This window comes from Amblyraja radiata, chromosome 11 (assembly GCF_010909765.2).
Source record: "Amblyraja radiata isolate CabotCenter1 chromosome 11, sAmbRad1.1.pri, whole genome shotgun sequence".
Classification (NCBI taxonomy): domain Eukaryota; kingdom Metazoa; phylum Chordata; class Chondrichthyes; order Rajiformes; family Rajidae; genus Amblyraja; species Amblyraja radiata.
The window spans coordinates 54924750-54947985 of record NC_045966.1 but is presented as its reverse complement, the minus strand read 5'-3'; the positions used below and the strand labels follow the sequence as shown (position 1 = coordinate 54947985).

The following is a 23236-nucleotide window of genomic DNA, read 5'->3' as shown; positions in this document are numbered from 1 at the left end:
GATGTTAGACTAACTGGTCTGTAATTCCCCGTTTTCTCTCTCCCTCCCTTCTTAAAAAGTGGGGTTACGTTTGCTACCCGCCAATCCTCAGGAACTACTCCAGAATCTAAAGAGTTTTGAAAGATTATTACTAATGCATCCACTATTTCTGGAGCTACTTCCTTAAGTACTCTGGGATGCAGCCTATCTGGCCCTGGGGATTTATCGGCCTTTAATCCATTTAATTTACCCAACACCACTTCCCGGCTAACCTGGATTTCACTCAATTCCTCCAACTCCTTTGACCCGCGGACCCCTGCTATTTCCGGCAGATTATTTATGTCTTCCTTAGTGAAGACGGAACCAAAGTAGTTATTCAATTGGTCCGCCATATCCTTGTTCCCCATGATCAACTCACCTGTTTCTGACTGCAAGGGACCTACATTTGTTTTAACTAATCTCTTTCTTTTCACATATCTATAAAAACTTTTGCAGTCAGTTTTTATGTTCCCTGCCAGTTTTCTTTCATAATCTATTTTTCCTTTCCTAATTAAGCCCTTTGTCCTCCTCTGCTGGTCTCTGAATTTCTCCCAGTCCTCCGGTATGCTGCTTTTTCTGGCTAATTTGTACGCATCATCCTTTGCTTTGATACTATCCCTGATTTCCCTTGTTATCCACGGATGCACTACCTTCCCTGATTTATTCTTTTGCCAAACTGGGATGAACAATTTTTGTAGTTCATCCATGCAGTCTTTAAATGTCTTCCATTGCATATCCACCGTCAACTCTTTTAGAATTAATTGCCAGTCAATCTTGGCCAATTCACGTCTCATACCCTCAAAGTTACCTTTCTTTAATTTCAGAACCATTGTTTCTGAATTAACAATGTCACTCTCCATCCTAATGAAGAACTCAACCATATTATGGTCACTCTTGCCCAAGGGGGCACGTACAACAAGACTGCTAACTAACCCTTCCTCATTACTCAATACCCAGTCTAAAATAGCCTGCTCTCTCGTTGGTTCCTCTACATGTTGATTTAGATAACTATCCCGCATACATTCCAAAAAATCCTCTTCCTCAGCACCCCTGCCAATTTGATTCACCCAATCTATATGTAGATTGAAGTCACCCATTATAACGGTTTTGCCTTTGTCGCACGCATTTCTAATTTCCTATTTGATACCATCTCCAACTTCACTACTACTGTTAGGTGGCCTGTACACAACACCCACCAGCGTTTTCTGCCCCTTAGTGTTTCGCAGCTCTACCCATACTGATTCCACATCCTGCAAACTAATGTCCTTCCTTTCCATTGCGTTAATCTCCTCTCTAATCAGCAACGCTACCCCACCTCCTTTTCCTTTCTCTCTATCCCTCCTGAATATTGAATATCCCTGGATGTTCAGCTCCCAGCCTTGGTCACCCTGGAGCCATGTCTCCATGATCCCAACTATATCATAGTCATTAATAGCTATCTGCACATTCAACTCATCCACCTTATTATGAATGCTCCTTGCATTGAGACACAAAGCCTTCAGGCTTGTTTTTACAACACTCTTACCCCTTATACAATTTTGTTGAAAAGTGGCCCTTTTTGATTTTTGCCCTGGATTTTCCGGCCTGCCACTTTTACTTTTCACCTTGCTACCTATTGCTTCTACCCTCATTTTACACCCCTCTGTCTCTACGCTCACACATTTAAGAAACCCTTTCCCTTTAACTCCATCCTCCACTAGCTCATTCGACACCCCACCCCCCTTATTCAGTTTAAAACCACCCGTGTAGCAGTGGCAAACCTGCCTGCCAGAATGCTGGTCCCACACCTGTTAAGATGCAATCCGTCCCTTTTGTACAGTTCCCCCTTACCCCAAAACAGATCCCAGTGATCTAAGAATCTAAATCCCTGCCCCGTGCACCAGTTCCTCAGCCACACGTTCAGGTCCCGTATCTCCCTGTTCCTGCTCTCGCCAGCACGAGGAACTGGAAGCAAACCGGAGATAACAACCCTGGAGGTCCTGCTTTTCAGCATTTTTCCGAGCTCTCTAAAGTCACGCTGCAGAATATTCATCCCCTTCTTTCCGACATCGTTTGTGCCGACATGCACTACCACTTCCGAAAAGAGAGATATAGGCAGGGATGTAGAGAGATGTAGAACAAATTATTGAAAGATATACAAAAAGGTAATGATAATAAAGGAAACAAGCCATTTTTAGCTGTTTGTTAGGTGAGAACGAGAAGCTGGTATAACTTGGGTGGGGGAAGGATGGAGAGAGAGGGAATGCAAGGGTTACTTGAAGTTAGAGAAATCAATATTCATACCACTGGGTTGTAAGCTGCCCAAGTGAAATATGAGATGTTGTTCCTCCAATTTGCATTTAGCCTCTGACAATCTAACTACTACAGGCCTGTTCTCACATTGGTTATTCTTGTCATTTGCAATGTTTTACACTCTACTTATTCCATTGCAGATCTCAACAATCCCCTGATTACTTTCCATAGCCAACCATGCTGCAAACTTTGTTGATATTTTGCAAGTTCACTTCATTAACTACATTCATCAAAGATGCCTTTAACCTCTTGAGTTTAGTAACCATTAACCCAGATAGATTACTTTGAATTAAGCCATTGGACTGATTATTGTCTCACTTTCCTTTAAAGATTTCAGAGTCCATCGAAACTTTCCAAAGTCATGAGAATGGACAACCACTGCATCAACTGGTTTGCGCACCAGAATCCAACCACGTAATAGGCAAGAAGATACATTAACAATGTCTTCACTTATATTGTCAAATCAATCAGCACTTTCACCATTTCTGAACATAGGAAAATACTGTACATCTTATATCAAAACACATTTATTCAATATATTCCCAGGCTTGAGAATGCCCTAAGTGACACCCACATGGATATCCTGAATTCATAAGACAACTACTGCCTGTGAAATGCATACACTTGCTTGCACTAATAACAAATCCAAAATAAGTCAATACATCACCTTACCACACCATAACCAGTTCCATGTGGGCATATATTATATAACTTTCATACACCATACATCATGAGAACTATTATTGTCTTCAAACTGTACAAAATGGTAGCAAATTCTCGTTTCTTAAAAATGGTGCCTGGAATCTAAGCAACACACCCAAACTACATACATTACCATCCACAGACACAAAATGCTGGAGTAACTCAGCAGAACAGGCAGCATCTCTGGAGAGATGGAATGGGTGACGTTCGGGTTGAGATTTTTCTTAAATCTGAGGAAGAATCTCAACCTGAATTGTCGCCCATTCATTTTCACCAGAGATGCAGTCTGCATCGCTGAGCTACTCCAGCATGTCTATCTTCGGTGCAAACCAGCATCTGCAGTTCCTTCCTATAAATACTTTCCATCCATGTAGCAAAACCTCCTTTTGCAATAACTCTAACATCACATTATACCTTCAGTACTAAAATTCATAACTGAAAGAATGTGAAAGATGCATTTAAAGTTTATTTGGAATACATAATCTTATCCAATGAGTAATAATCGAAGTTCCAATTGAAATTCTTAGCAGCCAATTTATGTGAACCAAAAGGCAATAAAATGAATGGAGATTACATTAGATAAGATTAGTTAATTGTCAGATACAGAAGGGATGCAATGAAATTCCTTTGTTCAGGGCGGCACGGTGATGCAGCAGTAGAGTTGCTGCCTTACATTGCCAGAGACCTGGATTTGAATCCGAACATCGGTGCTGTCTGTATGGAGTCTGTACGTTCTCCCTGTGACTGCGTGGGTTTTCTCTGAGAGCTTTGGTCCCCCCCCCCCCCCCCCACATTCCAAAGACGCACAAATTTGTAGGTTAAGTGGCTTGGTAAAATTGTAAAAAACTGTCCTTAGTGTGGGTAGGATAGTGTTAGGGTGCAAAGATCGCTGGTCAGTTCGAACTCGTTGGGCCGAAGGTCTCTGTATATCTAAACAAAACTAAACTAAACTAAAGATGAAGCTCATAGTTGAAACAATACACATATAGTAATGATAATTACAACAATAAATACCCCTGATGAAGTCAACACAGCAGAATGGTGCAAGATTTGGGCGCAAAGTCCATGTATGCTACGGTACAATAGCAGAATAACCAGTTGACATAGTTGACCCAGCCTGAAGATGAGTCTCGACCCGATACGTCACCTATTCCTTCGCTCCATAGATGCTGCCTCACCCGCTGAGTTTCTCCAGCATTTTTGTCTACCTTCAATTTTTCCAGCATCTGCAGTTCTTTCTTAAACAGTTGACAAAGTTCAGGCAGTAGGTGGCAGCACCTCTGGAAATAGGGTATGAAAGAGGAGATTGGATGTCTGAGCTCCTCTATAATCTTTGGTCTGAGCTTTCTACCTCCTGTATCTTGCCCAGAAGATAGAAATGAGAAAATGGAATGGCCTGGCTGGCAGACTTAGTTTAGTTTATTGTCACGTGTACCAAGGTACAGTGAAAAGATTTTGTTGCACGCTAACCAGTCAACGAAAAGACAATTCCACACCAGGGCATCGGAAATGTCCTCGTTCTTCAGGGAACGTGGATTCCCCTCCGCCACCATAGATGAGGCTCACACCAGGGTCTCATCCATACCCTGTAACACTGCTCTCTCTCCCCATCCCCGCACTCGCAACAAGGGCAGAGTCCCTCTGGTCCTCACCTTTCACCCCACTAGCCGCCAAATACAACACATAATCCTCCGCCATTTCCACCACCTCCAACGTGACCCCACCACTCGCCACATCTTCCCATCTCCCCCCATGTCTGCCTTCCGCAAAGACCGCTCCCTCCGCAACTCCCTCGTCAATTCTTCCCTTCCCTCCCGCACCACCCCCTCCCCGGGCACTTTCCGTTGCAACCGCAAGAAATGCAACACCTGTCCCTTCACCTCCCCCCTCGACTCCATTCAAGGACCCAAGCAGTCGTTCCAGGTGCGACAAAGGTTCACCTGTATCTCCTCCAACCTCATCTACTGCATCCTCTGCTCTAGATGTCAGCTGATTTACATCGGGGAGACCAAGCGTAGGTTGGGCGATCGTTTCGCCGAACACCTCCGCTCAGTCCGCAATAACCTACCTGAACTCCCGGTGGCTCAGCACTTCAACTCCCCCTCCCATTCCCAATCCGACCTCTCTGTCCTGGGTCTCCTCCATTGCCAGAGTGAGCAACAGCGGAAATTGGAGGAACAGCACCTCATATTCCGTCTGGGGACCTTGCGTCCGTATGGCATCAACATTGAATTCTCCCAATTTTGCTAGCCCTTGCTGTCTCCTCCCCTTCCTTAACCCTCTAGCTGTCTCCTCCCACCCTCCCATCCGCCCGCTCTCGGGCTCCTCCTCCTCCTCCCCTTTTCCTTCTTTCTCCCCCTCCCACCCCCTATCAATCTGAAGAAGGGTTTCGGCCCGAAACGTCACCTATTTCCTTCGCTCCATAGATGCTGCTGCACCCGCTGAGTTTCCCCAGCAATTTTGTGTACCTGTCCACAATTAAATGTCACTGCATGCTTCATTGTTACCTTCCCCTAGCGAACATGATCTTTTCTACATTTTCCTTGAACTGCATCCCTTTTGATGTCACCTTTTCACACCTTACCCTTCCTTATCTCTGTGTCTCCCTCTCCCCTGACTCTCAGTCTGAAGAAGGGTCTCGACCCAAAACGCCACCCATTCCCCAGCAATTTTGTGTACCAACGAAAAGACAATACATGATTACAATTGAGCCATTTACAGTGTACACATACATAATAAGGGAATAACGTTTAGTGCAAGATAAATGACAGTAAAGTTTAATTAAAGATAGCCCGAGGGTTTCCAATGAGGTCGATAGTAGTTCAGCACTACTCTCTAGTTGTTGGTAGGATGGTTCAATGGCCTGATCACAGCAGGAAAGAAACTGTTCCTGTATCTGGAGATTATCTGAATCTGGAGATGGTATCCTTGATGATACTTCCAGTCTTACAGCTGCAGCGCATCATCAGTTTTCTTCAGAATAATTCAATTGTACCATATAAAACTAACCAAGAGATGGGTGGTGAACTTGGTTTAACAAAAGGCAAAGCCTGCAACTGTATAGGAAGGAACTGCAGATGCTGGTTTAAACCAAAGATAGACATAAAATGCTGGAGTAACTCAGTGGGACAGGTCACCCATTCCTTCTCTCCAGAGATGGTGACTATTCCACTGAATTACTCCCGCAACTGGATAGCCTGCTTACTAGACTGGGAGTGTTAACTTGGATTATATTCCAGCGGTGAACCCAGATACTGTGAGCATAAAGATGAAAGTTTTATCAGTAATCCAAGCCATTTCCTTAATCAATTCTCTGCGAAGAAAACAAGTTTTCTCCATATGTAATTAATAAATTAATAAATAAATAGATGGATTAAAACTCCACCTCCTCCCTGCTATTTTGCTTGGTTTATGCACTGTCCAAGCATGTCTGACCCATGGAGTTTACAAAGGCAGCAAGCTTCACTCTCTGGTCTGTGCCAGGGTCACAATGTGGTGCTACAGTTGCTCTCCACATCGTAACTGGAAACAGAAAAATCCACCAGGCTCCATCCCAGTATCTGTGGGAGATGAGAGCCATAACGGAAGGCCCGTGTAAGTGAAATACAGGAGAACTAGTTGTGGATTCCCTGATGGTTCAACAGCCAACAGCCACTAACAGAGAAACCCCAATGAAAATATTTTATTCAGCTGAGTTACTGGCAGGCAACCTATATCCCATCGATCCCACTACCAATGTACCTGGGCAGTGTCAACCCCTGATAATGAGAAGGCTGATAGGATATGTTAGCTGAGATGTGGCTCATTAAGCAAAAAACAAAGTGCTAGAGGAACTCAGCGGGTCAGGCAGCTTTGATCTTGGGTCAAAACCTTTCTTCGGACCTTGTTTTTTACTCCAGCATTTGCAGTTATTTATGTCTCCAAGTGGCTCATTAATCCTTTTTGTTTTTTTCCTGCGGCAGGTTTCAGCAGGCAACGCAGAGACCTGACGGTGTGGAAGTACAATAAGATGGGCTCGGTCACAATGCTGCGAAGCAAACAACCAGTGGAGTGCCTGAGTTACAGTGAGTATAACTGGAGTAGTGGATGCACCACTGCTTCTTGTCAGTTATCTGCTCAGCAACAGCTAGAGTTGTACCCAGGCTATGCCTCTGGAGGAAGGAGGATGGCACAATGGGCTAAGTGTTCGGCTGGCAACCGGAAGGTAGCCGGTTCGAATCCCGCTTGGAGTGCATACTGTCGTTGTGTCCTTGGGCAAGACACTTCACCCACCTTTGCCTGTGTGTGAATGTGTGTGAGTGATTGGTGGTGGTCGGAGGGGCCGTAGGCGCAGATTGGCAGCCACGCTTCCATCAGTCTGCCCCAGGGCAGCTGTGGCTACAGAAGTAGCTTACCACTACCGAGTGTGACTGAGGAGTGAATGAATAATGCGATGTAAAGCGCCTTGAGTATTAGAAAGGCGCTATATAAATCCCATCCATTATTATTATTATTATATGCTTTTCGATAGGCTCCTAACCCGGAGTAAACCCATATGGTCGCAGGGAGAACGTACAAAGTCCACACAGACAGCACTCGTAGTCAGGACCAAACGGGTCTCTGGTGCTTTAAGGCAGCAACTCTACCTCTGTGCCGACTATGTTCTCACCTGCAGCTGAGGAAATTGAGTTTATACTAACTAATGATAATCCAAATAATGAACAAGGCATTATTGTGAAAATTCATTCATTATTTATGAAAGTCATTCAAGCAAGGAAACATGCCTCTACTAGTTGGACTGGCCAAGATACGAGTCCAAACCCACCAATGTTTAACTCATGATAGACACAAAATGCTGGAGTCCTTAACGGCCGCGGGACTTGCCATCGCCTGCCGGGGGCTTTGACATCGGGAGAGGATGGAGAGCAGGGGAGAGACAAGACTTTGCCTTCCATCACAGTGAGGAGGAGATTCACTGTGATGGATGTCTGTGTGAATTGAGTTGGTTTTGCGTCTTGTAAAATCGTTTCTTCTTGTTGTATGGCTGCAGAAACCAAAGTTCCTAACGGATAAATAAAGTTTAAAAAAGAATAATAAGAATAAGTAACTCAGTGGGACAGGCAGCATCTTTTGATAGAAGGAATGGGTGATGTTTCGGGTCAAGACCCTTCTTCAGACTGAGAGATAGGGGAGAGGGAGACGAGAGATATGAAAGGGTGAGGTGTGAAAACGACAGATCAAAGCAGATCAAGGAAATGTAGAATGGTTTATTGTTGGGTGAGGAGAAAGTGACAACGAGGCATACAGTAAAATTAATCAGGAGGACAGTGAAACTAGTCAGAAAACAAGGGTGGGGGAGGGATGGAGAGAGAGGGAAAGCCAGGGTTACTTGAAGTTAGAGAAGTCAATATTCATACCACTGGGTTGTAAGCTGCCCAAGCGAAATATGAGTTGTTTATCTCATAGCAGCCTTTTGAGCTATTCAGTTCAGGTGGCGATTAGATTAATGCTTATAGACCTTAGTTTACATTGTAACAAGCCATCGCTCTGTCAGTGACACTGTAGATATCAGCCTGGATTATGTGAACAATACCCTGCAGCTTCCTTCTGCCAAGGAAAAGAAAGACCAATAAGTGCATCTACTCGCTAACTCTAACCTGAGAACTCTCATGTCAGCCTCCCTGTCCAATTTACCTTGAGCAAGGTAATACATTAAACTTCCCAAAAAGTAGAGGCAATGTTATGCCTTCTTCATGATTACATCTGTGTGGTGGACTCGGGTCAGGTCCTCCTGAGATGTTAATTGTGGAGGGATTTGAAGCTGCTAACTCTCTCCACGTCCAACCCACCAATGAAAACTGGCATGTGGTCTCCTCACTTCCATTTTTTGAACTCAACAATTGTTCCTTGGTTTTGTTGAGCTGAGTGAGAGGCAGTTTTTGTGGCACCATTTAATCAGGTGTTCTATCTCTCTCCTGGACGCTGACGCATTACCACTCATGATTCAGACAACAACAGCAGTGTCGTTGGCAAATCTGTAGATGGCAATGGAGCGTGGATGGCAATGGGTATAAAGGGGGTAGAGCAGGGGGCTTATCACACGTCCCTGAGATGCATTCCTGAGGTGGAGATGTTGATTCCAATCCACACTGACCTGAGGTCTGCCGATGAGGAAATGAAGGATCCAGTTGCAAAAGACTTTGAAAATGAGAGAATTAATAGTTAAAGAAGTTCTGCTGCAAACTGCATTACAAATTGGGCAATTAATGGGAAAGTGAACTTATCTTGTATTGTCTTCCATGACCACAGATTCAAAGCATTTTACAGACAATGAGAATGTTTCAGAAACAGTGGACCACATTATCTTGTGAGACAATTGGCAACGTTTTTTGCAGATTGCTGCGGCAATTACAGAGCGGAAATGACTGCACTACTTACTGCATTACTGAGATCATGCTGGATTGGTGCAGGTTCTTCATTTTGGATGAAGTGTTGAATTATGTCCCCACTTTGTCTTTACATCAACGACAGTACAATGTTCTTCCACTGCCCTGTCAACAACCATCGTGAAAATTGATAAATTATCATAAACCAATATACTATAAAAACAGAAAATGCTGAAAATACTCAGCAGGACGGGCCACATCTGTGGGGAGAGAAACAGACCTAAAGTATCAGGTCGCATTTGCTTCATCTGAAGTGCAAACATGATTTACTGTTGTTTGTGGGAGCTTGCTATGCTTAATTTGAGTTTCGTGTTTCGCTATGCTAAGACATACATGATATTATCATTTTGTAAGTGATGTTTACCCATTGTTATGTGAATTTGAATTGACACAACAGTGGTTAAATATTGCATCTGTTCGTCTCTCCAGCCCAGAAGGAACCAATACTCCTTTTCAGTGGACACAGTGACGGGATGCTTATAAAATGGGAAAGACAACAGTCATCTTACTTTCTCTACAGGTAGATTCACTCTGAAACAATGTCTTGTGCTGATTACCTCTTCTGATGGAGATAGACCCCTTCAAGCACTTTGTCCAATTGGGCTTCATTCAATTGTTCACTTTGTGAATGAGACAATCAGAAGTCACAATGTGCCATTGTTCCAATTGATTGGATTTCTTTCCAAAAAGTCATTGTAAATTGGTGTCACATGTATAAGAGGAACAGGTGAATTTTCCACTGTGGTATTTTTATTTTAGTTTAGAGATACAGCGCGGAAACAGGTCCTTCGGCCCACCGAGTCCGCACCGACCAGTGATCCCCGCACATTAACACTACCCTACACACACTAGGGACAATTTTTTACATTAATACCAAGCCAATTAACCAACAAACCTGCACATACCTTGGAGTGTGGGAGGAAACTGAAGGTCCCAGCAAAAACCCATGCAAGTCTTGGGGAGAAAATACAAACTCCGTACAGACAAGCACTCCTTCGTCAGGATTGAACCCGGGTCTCTGGCACTGTAAAGCAGTAGCTCTACCACTACACGACAGTGCTGCCCTGTTCCTCTTTTTGTTTTTCCATTTGTTGTAAATGAATTGACCTGGAGATTTATTGGCTAGAATAGTAACCAAATCCATCATTACTGCACAATGTGATGCATAGAATGGTGAAGGATGAATTGGATATTTTCCAGTTCCTGCAACCCAGCTCTAGACTGCTCCACTTCCAGCCATGGTCACTGCACTGTAGTTAATTAAGTGTTTCAGTTTTCACTGACCAATCTAACCCAGCACACCATCACTCTGAACCCTATGTTTAAAATTACACTCGTGTAGAGCAATTTCTCAACACTGTAGCCCATATTCTCTGAGACTCTTAACGTTTAGCCATTCATTAATGCTCTATTCAGGGAGTTATCCATACAAATTATTGCTGAGCTAATTTATTTTATTGCAAATTCAAATGATTGCTAATTTAATGTTTGAATTGTTACTAAATGGCTGCTATGTGTTTACATTTGGCTTCCCACTCTTCAGTCGTGAATTGTTCAATAAGTTTGAAACACAGTCCATTGGAAAGGGGAGATACAGCAGCGCCAGAGTGGCCAGTCGCCGCAAAGCCCTGTCCGTTCGTAGTCGTGCTGGCGGGCCTGCGAGCAGGGTGAAGGAATCACCTGGAGCCAAGAGACCACGTAAACCCAACGTACCATGCAGCTTTACCAGGTAAAGGAGCTCTGTGCTCTCCCTGGACTGTTCCGTCACAGTGAAATTCCTTGCTTGCCTACCTAAGGTATGCAAATAGTCACCACATAAAGGGCAATGACAAAGTTACAAAATATGTAGGAAGGAACTGCAGATGCTGGTTTAAACCAAAGATAGAAACAAACTGCTGGAGTAACTCAGCGGGCCAGCCAGCATCTCTGGAGAGAATGAATGGATGATAGTTTGGGTCGAGACCCTTCTTCAGACTACAAAATACCCTATGCCAGGTCCTCCTTTGTTCTTCCCCCCTCCCCATTTGAATGACCTGACTGCTCCCCTCTGGCCTGATCATATGAAGTAGTTCCAATGAGCTTTGTGTTTCCGATGCTACTCCCTACTGCTGGACGAGTCACAAAATAAGTCCTCCTCTGATCTACCTCATCTATTGTTTCCAGTGTTCCCAATGTGGTCTCCTGTACATCTGTGAAATCAAAAGTAGACTCGGTGACCGTTTCACTGAACACTTGTGCTTGGTCCCCCAAGTCCTGCTGAATCTTGCGGTTGCGAACCATTTTAACTCCCTTACCCATTCCTATAATAAGCTTTCAGTCCTAGGCCTTCCCCATTGCCACAGTGAGGTCACATGCAAACTGAAGGAACATCACTTCATATTCCATTTGGGTAGATTACAACTCAATGGTATGCACATTGAATTCTCCAAATTTAAATAACCGCTAATAACCCCCCCTCTTCCTACCCTTTCTCTCCTACACTCACTTTTATTCCCCGACCACCCTCCTTTGTTCCCCACCTAAACCTTCTCAATTTTCAACTCTTTAGTCCTTTTGTCTCACACCTTCTGTCTTTTCATCTCCGGCCATTGTCCAACCATCTGCCAATCAAACCCCGCCCTCACCTGTGTCCACCTATTACGTGCCATGCTTTCTCCGTCCCCTCCACTCATCCAGCTTTCCTTCCCTCTCCCCCTTCTGCCCCCATCCCCACAATCACTGAAGAAGGGTCCGAACCTGAAACATCAACCATCCATGTTCTCCAAAGATGCTGCCTGCCCCAGGCTCTGTGTTAAACCAGCACTGTGTTTCATTTGTTTTGTAAACCAGCATCTACAGTTCCTTGTTTCTAATCCCTCTTTGATCTTGCAGATAAAACGGTTTGTATAGTATTGTAAATGTATTGGGGCATTTCCTTTGTATCCTCACCAATATCAGACAACTAGCATTGAAGCACATTATATAATTGATTCTCTCATTGCGCTTTATGGAAGCTAAATGTAAGTTCTTTGAAGGAAGAAATAAATGTTATACTGAGACTTTGTGAAGTGAAATTGTTGAGGATGCCTGTTCTTAAGCCAAAGTTCAAGGAACAGATTTGTCAGAGATATGAATGCAAAATAGATGACTAACTGAAACCTTTGAGTCATTCTGAAAAGTTAAGACGGATGAGCTAAGAAATAATTTATATTGATGCAGTACTCTCAGGTCTTCAGTCTGTTACAAGATAATTTATCAATTAAACGATTGCCATGGGACACTTAATCAGCGTGGACAATTTGGCTTGATGAGCCTAATTCTGTGTTGAATAACTCTGACTAGAGTGTTCAGTCATTATTGGAATGTCCCGGTCACAGTACTACTTTAAACCAGTTTGCTGAAGAGTCTCGACCCAAAACGTCACCTATATCTATTCTCCAGAGATGCTGTCTGTCCCGCTGAGTTACTCCAGCTTTCTGTGTCTATCTTCGGTTTAAACCAACATCTGTAGTTCCTTCCTGCACACTTAATCAGTCAAGTTTTTTTGAAGGCATGGCTGTCAAAATTTTCAGACATATTGTATATCTGCAATATTTAAGATATTTGGCCTGGAACATCGGGCCTCCATAGAGGCAACTGTGGAGACCTCAATAGGCCCGACTATGGGTGAACTGGGGTTGGGGACTGGACTTTGTGCCTTCCCTCATAATGGGAACCATTGTGGGGGAATGTTCTTTATGTTTAAAACTCTTATTAATGTTATGTCTGTATTCCTTCTTGATGTGCTGCAAAATGGCAAGAAGCATTTCACTTCACTACACCTAGGTGTATGTGAATGTGACCAATAAAATACCTTTGATACCTTTGATATTCAACGACATTTTAAATAATTAGTAAGAAAGATGCTTAAAAAAATTAGTAAAGTTAATTCAGAGACAAAAAGAAATTTCTCCTGTAATCTTGCCTACAAAGCTACAGCAGGTTAGAATTTGATAGTTCTTGTCCCGGTTTGTATGATAATTGAACAGTCTTGACTCTTGGTTCAATTGACTGGGCTCACTAATGCTGAGGCAGGTCAGACTAGGCTCAAAGACAGTGGGCAGATCCCCGAGTGTAAAGTGCTGGGACGTTGCAGAGGTTTACATGAATGATTCCAGGAATGAGCATATGATGAACGATTGACAGTACTGGGCCTCTACTTGCTGGAGTTTAGAAGGTTGAGGGGGGACCTCATTGAAACTTACAGAATAATGAAAGGCATAGATAGATGTTTCCACCAGAGGTCACAACCTCAGAATTAAAGGGCACTCATTTAGGAAGGAGGTGAGGAGGAGCTTATTCAAAGGGTAATTAATCTGTGGAACTCATTGCCACAGGGAGCTGTGGAGGTCAGGTCAGTGGATATTTGAAGGCAGAGATAGACAAATTCTTGACTAGAATGGGTGTCAAGGGTTAAGGGGCTGTCCCACTGTACGAGGTAATTCAAGAGTTCTCCCGAGTTTACCCTGATTCGAACTCGGAGAATTATGGTAATAGCCGTTCGTAGGTACTCGGGGCTCTCGGAACATTTTTCACAGTGCTGATAAACTTCACGAGTCCCCGCGTTTCCCGAGTACCTGCCGTTAGCATTACGAGCCGCTACGAGACATCCACGAGCTCCGACGTAGCCGCTACGTACATTCTACGTGCTTACCACGAGTTTGATTTTTTTTAAACTCGGGAGAGCTCTTGAATTACCTCGTACAGTGGGACAGGCCCTTTATGGGGAGAAGGCAGGAAAATTGGATTAGGAGGCAGAGATCAGCCATGATTGACTGGTGGAGTAGATTCGTGGGCCGAATGACCTAATTCTACTCCTATAACTTTTGAATTTGTGAAGAACTTTGCACAGAGCATGTTTGGGAAATTCCTGGGAATTGTCTGTGCATTTGCACACAAGTCCCGAGGTTCTGCATAGTTAGAATGGGCAAACGTTAGGAGTTACACTTACAATTAATGGCATTGCCTCAGAGGACTTGTGTCATAAAATCATGTAGCTGGGCAATGGAGGTTGACTCTGAGATGCATTCATAGAAGGGGGGAAAGTTAGAGAAGTTTGAACGGGGATTTCAAAACTAAGGAGTTGGATAGAGATTAGATTAGATTAGATATAATTTATTGCCACACAGCCAGGCTGGTGGAAATTTGGGTTGTCTGCAGCGATACAATAATAAAGAACACACAACCACAATCAAACTGTAACATCCACATCCACCACAGCATTCATCACTGTGGTGGAAGGCACAAAATTTGGCCAGTCCTCCTCCATTTCCCCCCCGTGGTCAGGACCAGAGTCCAGAGTCAGTCCAGGATCGGCTCTTCCTCACCGGAGACCGCGGCTTTAGATTGTTGTAGGCCGCAGACCGGCGGTCGAGATTTAAAGTCCCCGCTGCAGCCAGAAGCACCGTAGACTGCAGGGCCGGCGGTCGAAGCTCCCCTCCAGGGGTGATGGTAAGTCCACACCGGCCCGCGGTAGAAGTTGGCCGCGGGCCGGCAGTGATGGCTTCTTCTTCCCCCGGGTCCCCAATGTGAGATCCCGGGCTGTAGACGCCGCACCAGCTGGAGCTCTGCAGACCGCGGCTTCAGGCTGCGACTTCAGGCTGCCGGCTGCCCCGGGCCAGCGAAACGGAGCGCTCCCCTCCAGCGAGCCCCAGCGAGGGCTCACCCACTCAGCGACCAGAGTCCACGCTGCGCCCGCCACTGAAGCCCCGGGCGCGTCTCCGGGAAAGGCCTCGCCGATCCTTGATGTTAGGCCACGGGGGAGGCGACCTGGAAAAAGTCGCCCCTCCATGGAGGAGGCGACCGAAGCGGTTTCCCCCTCACCCCCCCACACCACCCCCCACACAAAACACACAAAGAAACATTAAATACAGACTTTAAAACATACTAAAAAAATAAAGAAAAGTTGAAAAACTGACGAGCTGCATGACATGGCTGCTGCCAGAGCAGCGCCCCCTCCGAAATTAGCTCAACAGTTCCAATGTAAAGAATAGAAGAGAGCAATTTAGAGAACCCGATCATTACACGAAACTGGAGTGAATATAGCTGCTTCCAATTCTAAAAATAAAAGCTTGCTGATACAAGAAGCATGCAACAAAGCAGGATAAGGCTGAAAATACTCACCAGGTCAGGCAGCATCTGTGCAGCGAGAGGTCAATAACTATTCAAGTGAAGATAGACACAAAAAGCTGAGGTAACTCAGCGGCTCAGACAGCATCTCTGGAGGAAAGGAATAGGTAACATTTTGGGTCAAGACCCTTCTTCAAATCTTCAGTTTAAACTAGCATCTACAGTTTCTTCCCACATTTCTAAAAAGTCAAGTGGTTACCTTTCATCTATTTGGCATGTTCTGTTCATGCTTCCAAATGGTCTGTTTGGTGGGCAAGATTACATAGAAACATAGAAAATAGGTGCAGGAATAGGCCATTCAGCCCTTCGTGCCAGCTCCACCATTCAATATGATCATGGCTGATCATCCGAAATCAGTGCCCCGTTCCTGCTTTCTCCCAATATCCCTTGATTCCATTAGCCCGAAGAGCTAAATCTAACTCTTTCTTGAAAACATCCAGTGAATTGGCCTCCACTGCCTTCTGTGGCAGAGAATTCCACAGATCATTCAACATGGGTCATTGAATGGCACACAGACAAAATGCAGCCCAACAAAGAGGGCAGTGAGATATTCTAACCCATGGCCAGAAGATGTATTTTGAATGCTAACATCTCGGCATGATTATTTGGGTTGTAGGTCGTTATTTGTGGAAGAGCTGGATATGCTGATCCTTGCTGCTGATGATGGCAATATCTACCTTTGGGGCTTTGATGACTCCATGTCCAGCATTCTCAAGATGATGCCTTCAAGAACAAGTCGAGAACAGAATAACACAAGGGTAAGAGGGAACCAGAGGTGGGCTGACATCTCCAAGTAAGCAAACAAGCAGCCCAAACAAACATGATCTGATTTGGTTCACCAGTCTGAAAATTCAAAGGCCAATTATGCATTTTGAGGATGGGTTTGCCAGCCAGTTTTAGAGGGGACGTTGTCCACCCAACTGACTCTGATACGTGTTGGGTAGCCTGCAGTTGGTGCTGTTGCCTCACAGTTCCAATGATCTGGGTTTGATCCTGACTTTGGGCCATGTCCATGCAGAATTTGCTTCTCTCAGTGACCACATGGGTTTGATGATGATTTCTGAAGAAGGGTCTCGACCCGAAACGTCGCCTATTTCCTTCGCTCCATAGATGTTGCCTCACCTGCTGAGTTTCTCCAGCATTTTTGTCTGCCTTTGTTATCACTTGCAACTAGGTGCAGTTAAATTCTTTGTTTATGCATACAAAGTACATAAAAGAGTCGCCACAAAGGCACCGACAATGTTACAAAAAGTACTCGTCCCTTCTTGGTTCCCACCCCAGGGTCCCCCTTAATTCTCTGCGGCCCCCTCAGTGCCCTTCCCCACGTCGGCTGTCCCTTATTACTCGGTGCCCCCACCCCGGGTCCCCTTAGTTCTCGGCGGGCCCCCCAAGACAGGTCCCTCTAGATGGTTTCATCTGGATGCTCCATTTCCCCCAGCGATTTTGAAGACATGTTGCAACATTAGTAAGCCACTGCAAGTTACCACTTTATGTGGATTAACATCACACAGAATCAAGGGGGTTGACCAGTGCGTGCGAGAGAAAATAAGCTGCAGGACTACAGGGAAATAAAGAGATGTGAAAAGGTACAAACGAGATTGCTTCTCTGGGAATTGGCATGCACCAAATAGCTCAAATGGCCTCCTTCTATGTTGTTCTATATATGATCACATCATGCTCAATTTAGTGGCTGGGCCATGAGTAGCGCTCCATTCCATTTAAAGGAGTGCATTTTCAATGCTTAAGCTCCTGAATATTAAATATTAAACATTGATTAAGGATGCATGCTTTCAGTCAAGGCAAGGTACAATGATAGAGCAGCGTCAGCGAGAGGTTTTATGGCAGGGACGATTAATTGCTGAATATCCTTCAAGTGGAAATAGAGATGGAACAAAAAAGGGCAGGAAACCTCTTCAATGGTTGCATAGATCATGGATGAAGACAGACAAAAAGAAGAATGAGAAGGAATTTATAGCATAAAAAGTGATCAGAAATAAATGAATTCTGCAGCATCCACTGTGTATGTCAGCTCTGGCTGTACTGTTCCCCTTCTCAAGATGCCTGAGGCACAATGTCAGAAACTCCTCCTTTGTGAACAGAGTACAAGATGAGTAGTGGAGTATTGTGTACAGTTCTGGTGGCCCCATTGCAGGGAAGGGAAGCGATGCTTTGGAGTGGGGGCAGAAGAAGTTTACTAGGATGCTGCCTGGAGAGAGTGTCAAGAGTCAAGAGTTTTTGATTGTCATATGTCCCAGAGAGAACAATTACATTCTTACTTGCTGCAGCACAGCAGAATATGTAAACATACGAGTAAACAATATAATAAACGAGAGAGAGAAAAAAAGTTCAATGTTCATATATATATACACATACTCACAAATGCGCATATATATATAAATATCTCACACACACACACACACACACACACACACACACACACACACACACACACACACACACACACACACACACACACATATATATATATCACACATCTACATTACTAAAAGAAAGATCGTGACCACTTCCTGTTTTTCTGTTTCATGATTTTTGAAAAAACGCTGCCACTTACGGGTATGATTTTTGGCCATCTTACTTAGCCCCCCTCCGCTGCGCAGAACAAGAGGATTTTTCCCATCGATGAAAAATCAAAGAGTTATTAATGTTTAAAAAATATTGACATTCTCTCTGCTGCCCCTGCTGGTGGGATGGGGGAGGGACTATAAAGCCCGGAATTGTTGTGCCTCACTCAGTCTCTGCAAGATGGAGGAAGCAAGATGATCACGTCTCTCTGAGCTGTGAATAACACTGAACACATGCCAATTCAACTGTGAGTGCCCTTAATGTGGTTTGAAAATGAAAATGTGGTTGCTTTAAAATGCTGCACTGTAAATGGTTGTTGGTGGTGGTAAATGCTTTGAAATGCTGCACTGCAAATGGTTGTTGTTGATGGTGGTAACTGCTTTGAAATGCTGCACTGCAAATGGTTGTTGGTGGTGGTAAAACTAGACAACTTCCTGTTTGCAATGTAGATTGATTTTAGATAAAACGCTACCACTTACGGCTGTGTTTTTTGGCCATCTTGTTCAGTGCCCCTCCGCTCATCAGGTGCAGAGGATTCTTCCCATCAATGAAAAGTGTTATTAGTGTTTTAAAAAATATGGAGAATCTCTTTCCTGTCAATCACGCCATGAAGGCCACGCCCCTTCCGGTGGGAGGCGAGATGGATTATAAAACTTGGAAGTGTAGGTGTGGCTCAGTCTCTGCAAGATGGGGGAGGGAGAGGTCACGACTTTGTCTGAGCTGTGAATCAACTGAACACACTGGAGGTCTACTGAATTGTGAGTGTGGTGTTTGTGTTTCATGTGGTTTTATGGTGGTTTTATGGTGGTTTCACCCTGCTTGAAATGGTATGAAACCGCATTTGAATATGGTGGCCTTGCACCCTGCATGAAATGGTATGAAACTGCACTTGAGTTTGGTGGCCCTGCACCCTGCTTGAAGTGGTAGGAAACTGCACTTGAGTTTGGTGGTGCTGCACCCTGCTTGAAGTGGTATGAAACTTCACTTGAGTTTGGTGGCCCTGCTCCCTGCATGAAATGGTATGAAACTGCACTTGAGTTTGGTGGCCCTGCACCCTGCTTGAAGTGGTAGGAAACTGCACTTGAGTTTGGTGGTGCTGCACCCTGCTTGAAGTGGTATGAAACTTCATTTGAATTCGGTGGCCTTGCACCCTGCTTGAAGTGGTAGTAAACTGCACCTGAATTTGGTGGCCTTGCACCCTGCTTGAGGTGATATGAAACTGCAATTTAATTTGGTGGCCTTACACCATGCTTGAAGTGGTAAGAAACTGCACTTGAATTTGGTGGCCTTGCACCCTGCTTGAAATGGTAGGAAACTGTATTTAAATTTGGTGGACTTGCACCCTGCTTGAAATGGAATTTCAAGGAATAGCCGTGAGTCAACTGATCGCCCAACAGCCATGAGTGAGCTGCCAGCACATCAGGCTTGAGTGACTGAACTGTCACCCCAAGAATCCATTTGGCTCACAATGTCCACACTAGTCCTCTGGAAACTAATCCCTTCAGCCCACAATACCCATGCTAGCGCTCCGATGGGTATGGGTCCCACTTGGTCTAGTGTATATATATATATACAGTATATCACCTCTCCACCAATTCCAATATATATGTGTGTGCGATATATACACACACATGCATACACACAAAATAAATAATAGCGCAATAATAACATTAATAGTCTATGTAGTTCAGAGCTTATTTGAGGTTGTGGTGTTTAATAGCCAAATGGCTGTAGGGAAGATAGTGTTAGCTATCAAGAGAGATTGGATAAACTTAGATTGTTCCTGCTTCAGCATCCGCGGCTGAAGGGTGACCTGAGAGAAATATATAAAAATATAACAGGGTACAGGAGCAGCACATTGGCACAATGGTAAAATTGCCGCCTTACAGCGCCTGTGACCCAGGTTCAATCCTGACTATGGGTGCTGTCTTTATGGAGTTTGTACATTGTCCCTTTGAATGCATGGGTTTTCTCTGGGCGCTCCCATTTCCTCCCATACTTCAAAGATGTATAGGTTTGAATGGGTGATTGCTGATTGGCGTGGAGTGGACTCAGCATGCCGAAGGGCCTGGTTCCGTGCTGTATCTCTAAAGTCTAAAGGTAGATGGTCAGAAACTTTTTCCAAGGGTGAAAAGTCAAAGAACAGAGGTCACAGCTTTAAGGTGAGAGAGGCAAACCTTAAAGAAGATGTGCGAGCTAGTTTTTTTACCGGGAGTGGTGATTGCCTGGAACACGCTGCAAGGGATGGCGATGGAGGTAGATAACGATAGTGGCATTTAAGAGGTTTTTAGGGAGGCACATGGATATGGAAAGAATGGAGGGATATGGAGCATGTGCAGGCAGAAGAGATCAGTTTAAATTGGCATCATATTCGGTATGGACATTGTAGGCTGAAGGTGCTGTTCCTATGCTCTACTGTTCTAAGTTCTATGGATGGGTGGAGAGAAATGCCTCTAAATTTATCCTCCATCCTGACTTGCAATTAATTAAAAAGCAGTGACCTTAAAGGCCCCTGGATTAAGTAGGCAATGGAAAGAAGCTTACCTTGGCAATAGGATTGCAAGGCCAGCAATATTGGAAATTAGGGAGGAATATTTATTGCACAGGGCGTGGGTCTGAAGCACAAATTAAAATTAATCTCATGTAACTGGAAGAGCAATTTCTTTCTGAACTTTTTTCCAGAATTTTGAATGCTTGTCCAAGCCAAGCATTGACAGACAATACAGTACGTTTGAGGAGGAGAACGGGAGTTCGGTCACTAACCGTGTTTCAGGTAGTGAAGATAGCTCAGTATTATAGTGCACACATGATACCCCAACAATCCAACACTCAGGATAAATTCCGGTGCTTGAACAAAGCCACAACTTTCAGATGATATGGTTACTTCATAAATTGCTAAACGACATGGAATGGAATTGTCCAGGTTGGGCAGATCTCAATCAACAGGGTAGCGATGGCTACAGTTAGATGTCGATCGCTTTGACTTTGATGTGGAAAAGTCTCATTTGGTGCAGGGGATAAAGATGCAGGTGACTTTACTTGAGAGCAGAATTAACTTCCCTTGAGGTGAGCCACACAGCTGGACTAGGGGCTGGGAACACTTGCATGTTCATGATGGATATTTGGTCAAGAAAAGAAAGGTGAACGAACATATTAAACAAAATGTTTCCAGAAACACTGGCCGGTACAGGAAGTCAAGGAATGGAGAGATTAAACAGAAGGTTGCAAACTTTGACACTTTGCCAGTTGTGCTTTATGTAGAATCTTATCAATATGAAAGCAGGCCATTTGGCCGAGCAGATTTATACTCGCCACATGTCACCTTCCACCCTAACCCTATCAATTTCTTGCTGGTTCATAGCTGTACCCAATTTCCCTGAAATGGGTCTCTTCTGTTTGTACACATGTCGTAGCAGGATTCACATTTTAACCTCTCCTTGGGTAAAGACAGTTTTCCTGCCCTTCGTTTTAGATTTATTGATGACTGCTTTTTGCCCTTAAGGGGTTGTCCCACTTGGGCGACCTAATCCGCGAGTTCTGGCAAGTTTGCCCTCGACTCGTACTCGCAGCATGATCGACACGAGGTCATAGGGGGTCATTGTAACTCTCCTTCATGCTCGAGAGTAGTCCCCGTGTACTCAAGGCCTCAGCTAGGTCGCGGCGTATTTTTCAACATGTTGAAAAATGCCCGCGAGTAAAAAAAGGTCGCCATGGGAAAAATCGATACTTTTTTTACTCGTAGGTTTAGTCGTAGTAGGTCGTGGTAGGTCGGCATGTTAGTCGTAGGTAATCAAGGGTAGTCGAAGGTAGTCGTAGATAGTCTTCATCATAGTCGAAGGGAGATCGAAGGAGATCGAAGGAGGTCGTCTTCACTCTCCACTATTCGGTGTCCAATTTTCCCAAAGTTAGTCGTAGCTAGTCAAAGCTGGTCTTCATCATAGTCAAAGGAGGTCGAAGGAGGTCTTCTACATAGTCGAAGGAGGTCTTCAACATGACATTTTTTCAAACTCTCCTAAACTCTTCTAAACTTGTCAATTATGTCGCCCAAGTGGGACAGCCCCTTAATTAGTCTTGGTGTTCCTCATTAATTAGTCTTGGTGTTCCTCATAGTGATTATTTATTCTAAAAAAACTCTTCAGCCTTCCCAAGCAACCGCTCAGCTCTGCAATCCTATCTTGAAAATACATTTTCCACACCTTTATCAGTAGCTACATGTCATTGGTCATTAATGTACCAGTACAACACTCTAGTTGTTCTTAAACAAATTTTAGCTGCAAAGTTTGACATATATCTTCATCTTAACTCAATGTAACTTGTCTAGAAATATCTTTGTTTGCTTAATTTATGATTTTATTAACCAGTGCAGCTACTTTATTGATGCAGGTATTTCTACTATTATACAATATTTGACTTCCTAAGATTCCTGATATCATAGCAAATTGTGTTATAAAGGCAATAGAGTAGGGGATCATGGGTTAGGTGGTTTCAGACTCGGAATAACGTAGTTATTTTTCCCCTGCAGGATTTTTCAAAAATAAAGGTCTTTTCAAAGCAATACGTTTATTCTTATTGCTGCAAGCTAAAAATACTCAGCTGTATAATTACACTATATAAATAGTATCATTGCACAATTATTAATAGAAATAATTGCTTAGCAATTTCAGTGGCCACCTGTGGAGAATGTAGCAGCTATGATCCTGGGACAATAGTGTTTGATTACTGTGGGGAGTCCACATAGAAGGTGTGGAGTAAAACGTAGAACCATAGGGAGGGATGGTACGTAGATAGGAATGGGGAGGGGATAAGAAAAACAGGGGATCCAAATTAGGAAGGAGTGGATGATGAGCAGATAGTGGAGGTGGAGGTGGGGGATGGAACTGCGTGAGAAGGGTAGGAGAATTGGAGAGAAAGGCGAGTGCAGGAGAGGTCAATCTAAAATTGGAGAATTCAATGTTCATGCTGTAGAGTCGTGGGCTACCCAGACAGAATATGTTGGTGTTCTTACAGTTTGCGTATGGTCTGACTTTGACAGTGGTGGAGGCCGACGGTAGACAGATCAGCATGGGAAC

General features: G+C 44.1%; 1 protein-coding gene across 1 annotated transcript in view; it reads left to right on the top strand.

Annotated features, from left to right (window-relative positions):
- Positions 1-23236, top strand: part of LOC116978416 — a 68679-nt gene that overhangs the window by 26803 nt on the left and 18640 nt on the right. Inside the window, exons 6-11 of the mRNA XM_033029537.1 lie at positions 2641-2731; positions 6975-7076; positions 9000-9150; positions 10981-11166; positions 16201-16342; positions 20850-20940. Of these exons, the coding sequence (XP_032885428.1) occupies positions 2641-2731; positions 6975-7076; positions 9000-9150; positions 10981-11166; positions 16201-16342; positions 20850-20940 (763 nt within the window). The remainder of the gene's footprint in view (positions 1-2640; positions 2732-6974; positions 7077-8999; positions 9151-10980; positions 11167-16200; positions 16343-20849; positions 20941-23236) is intronic.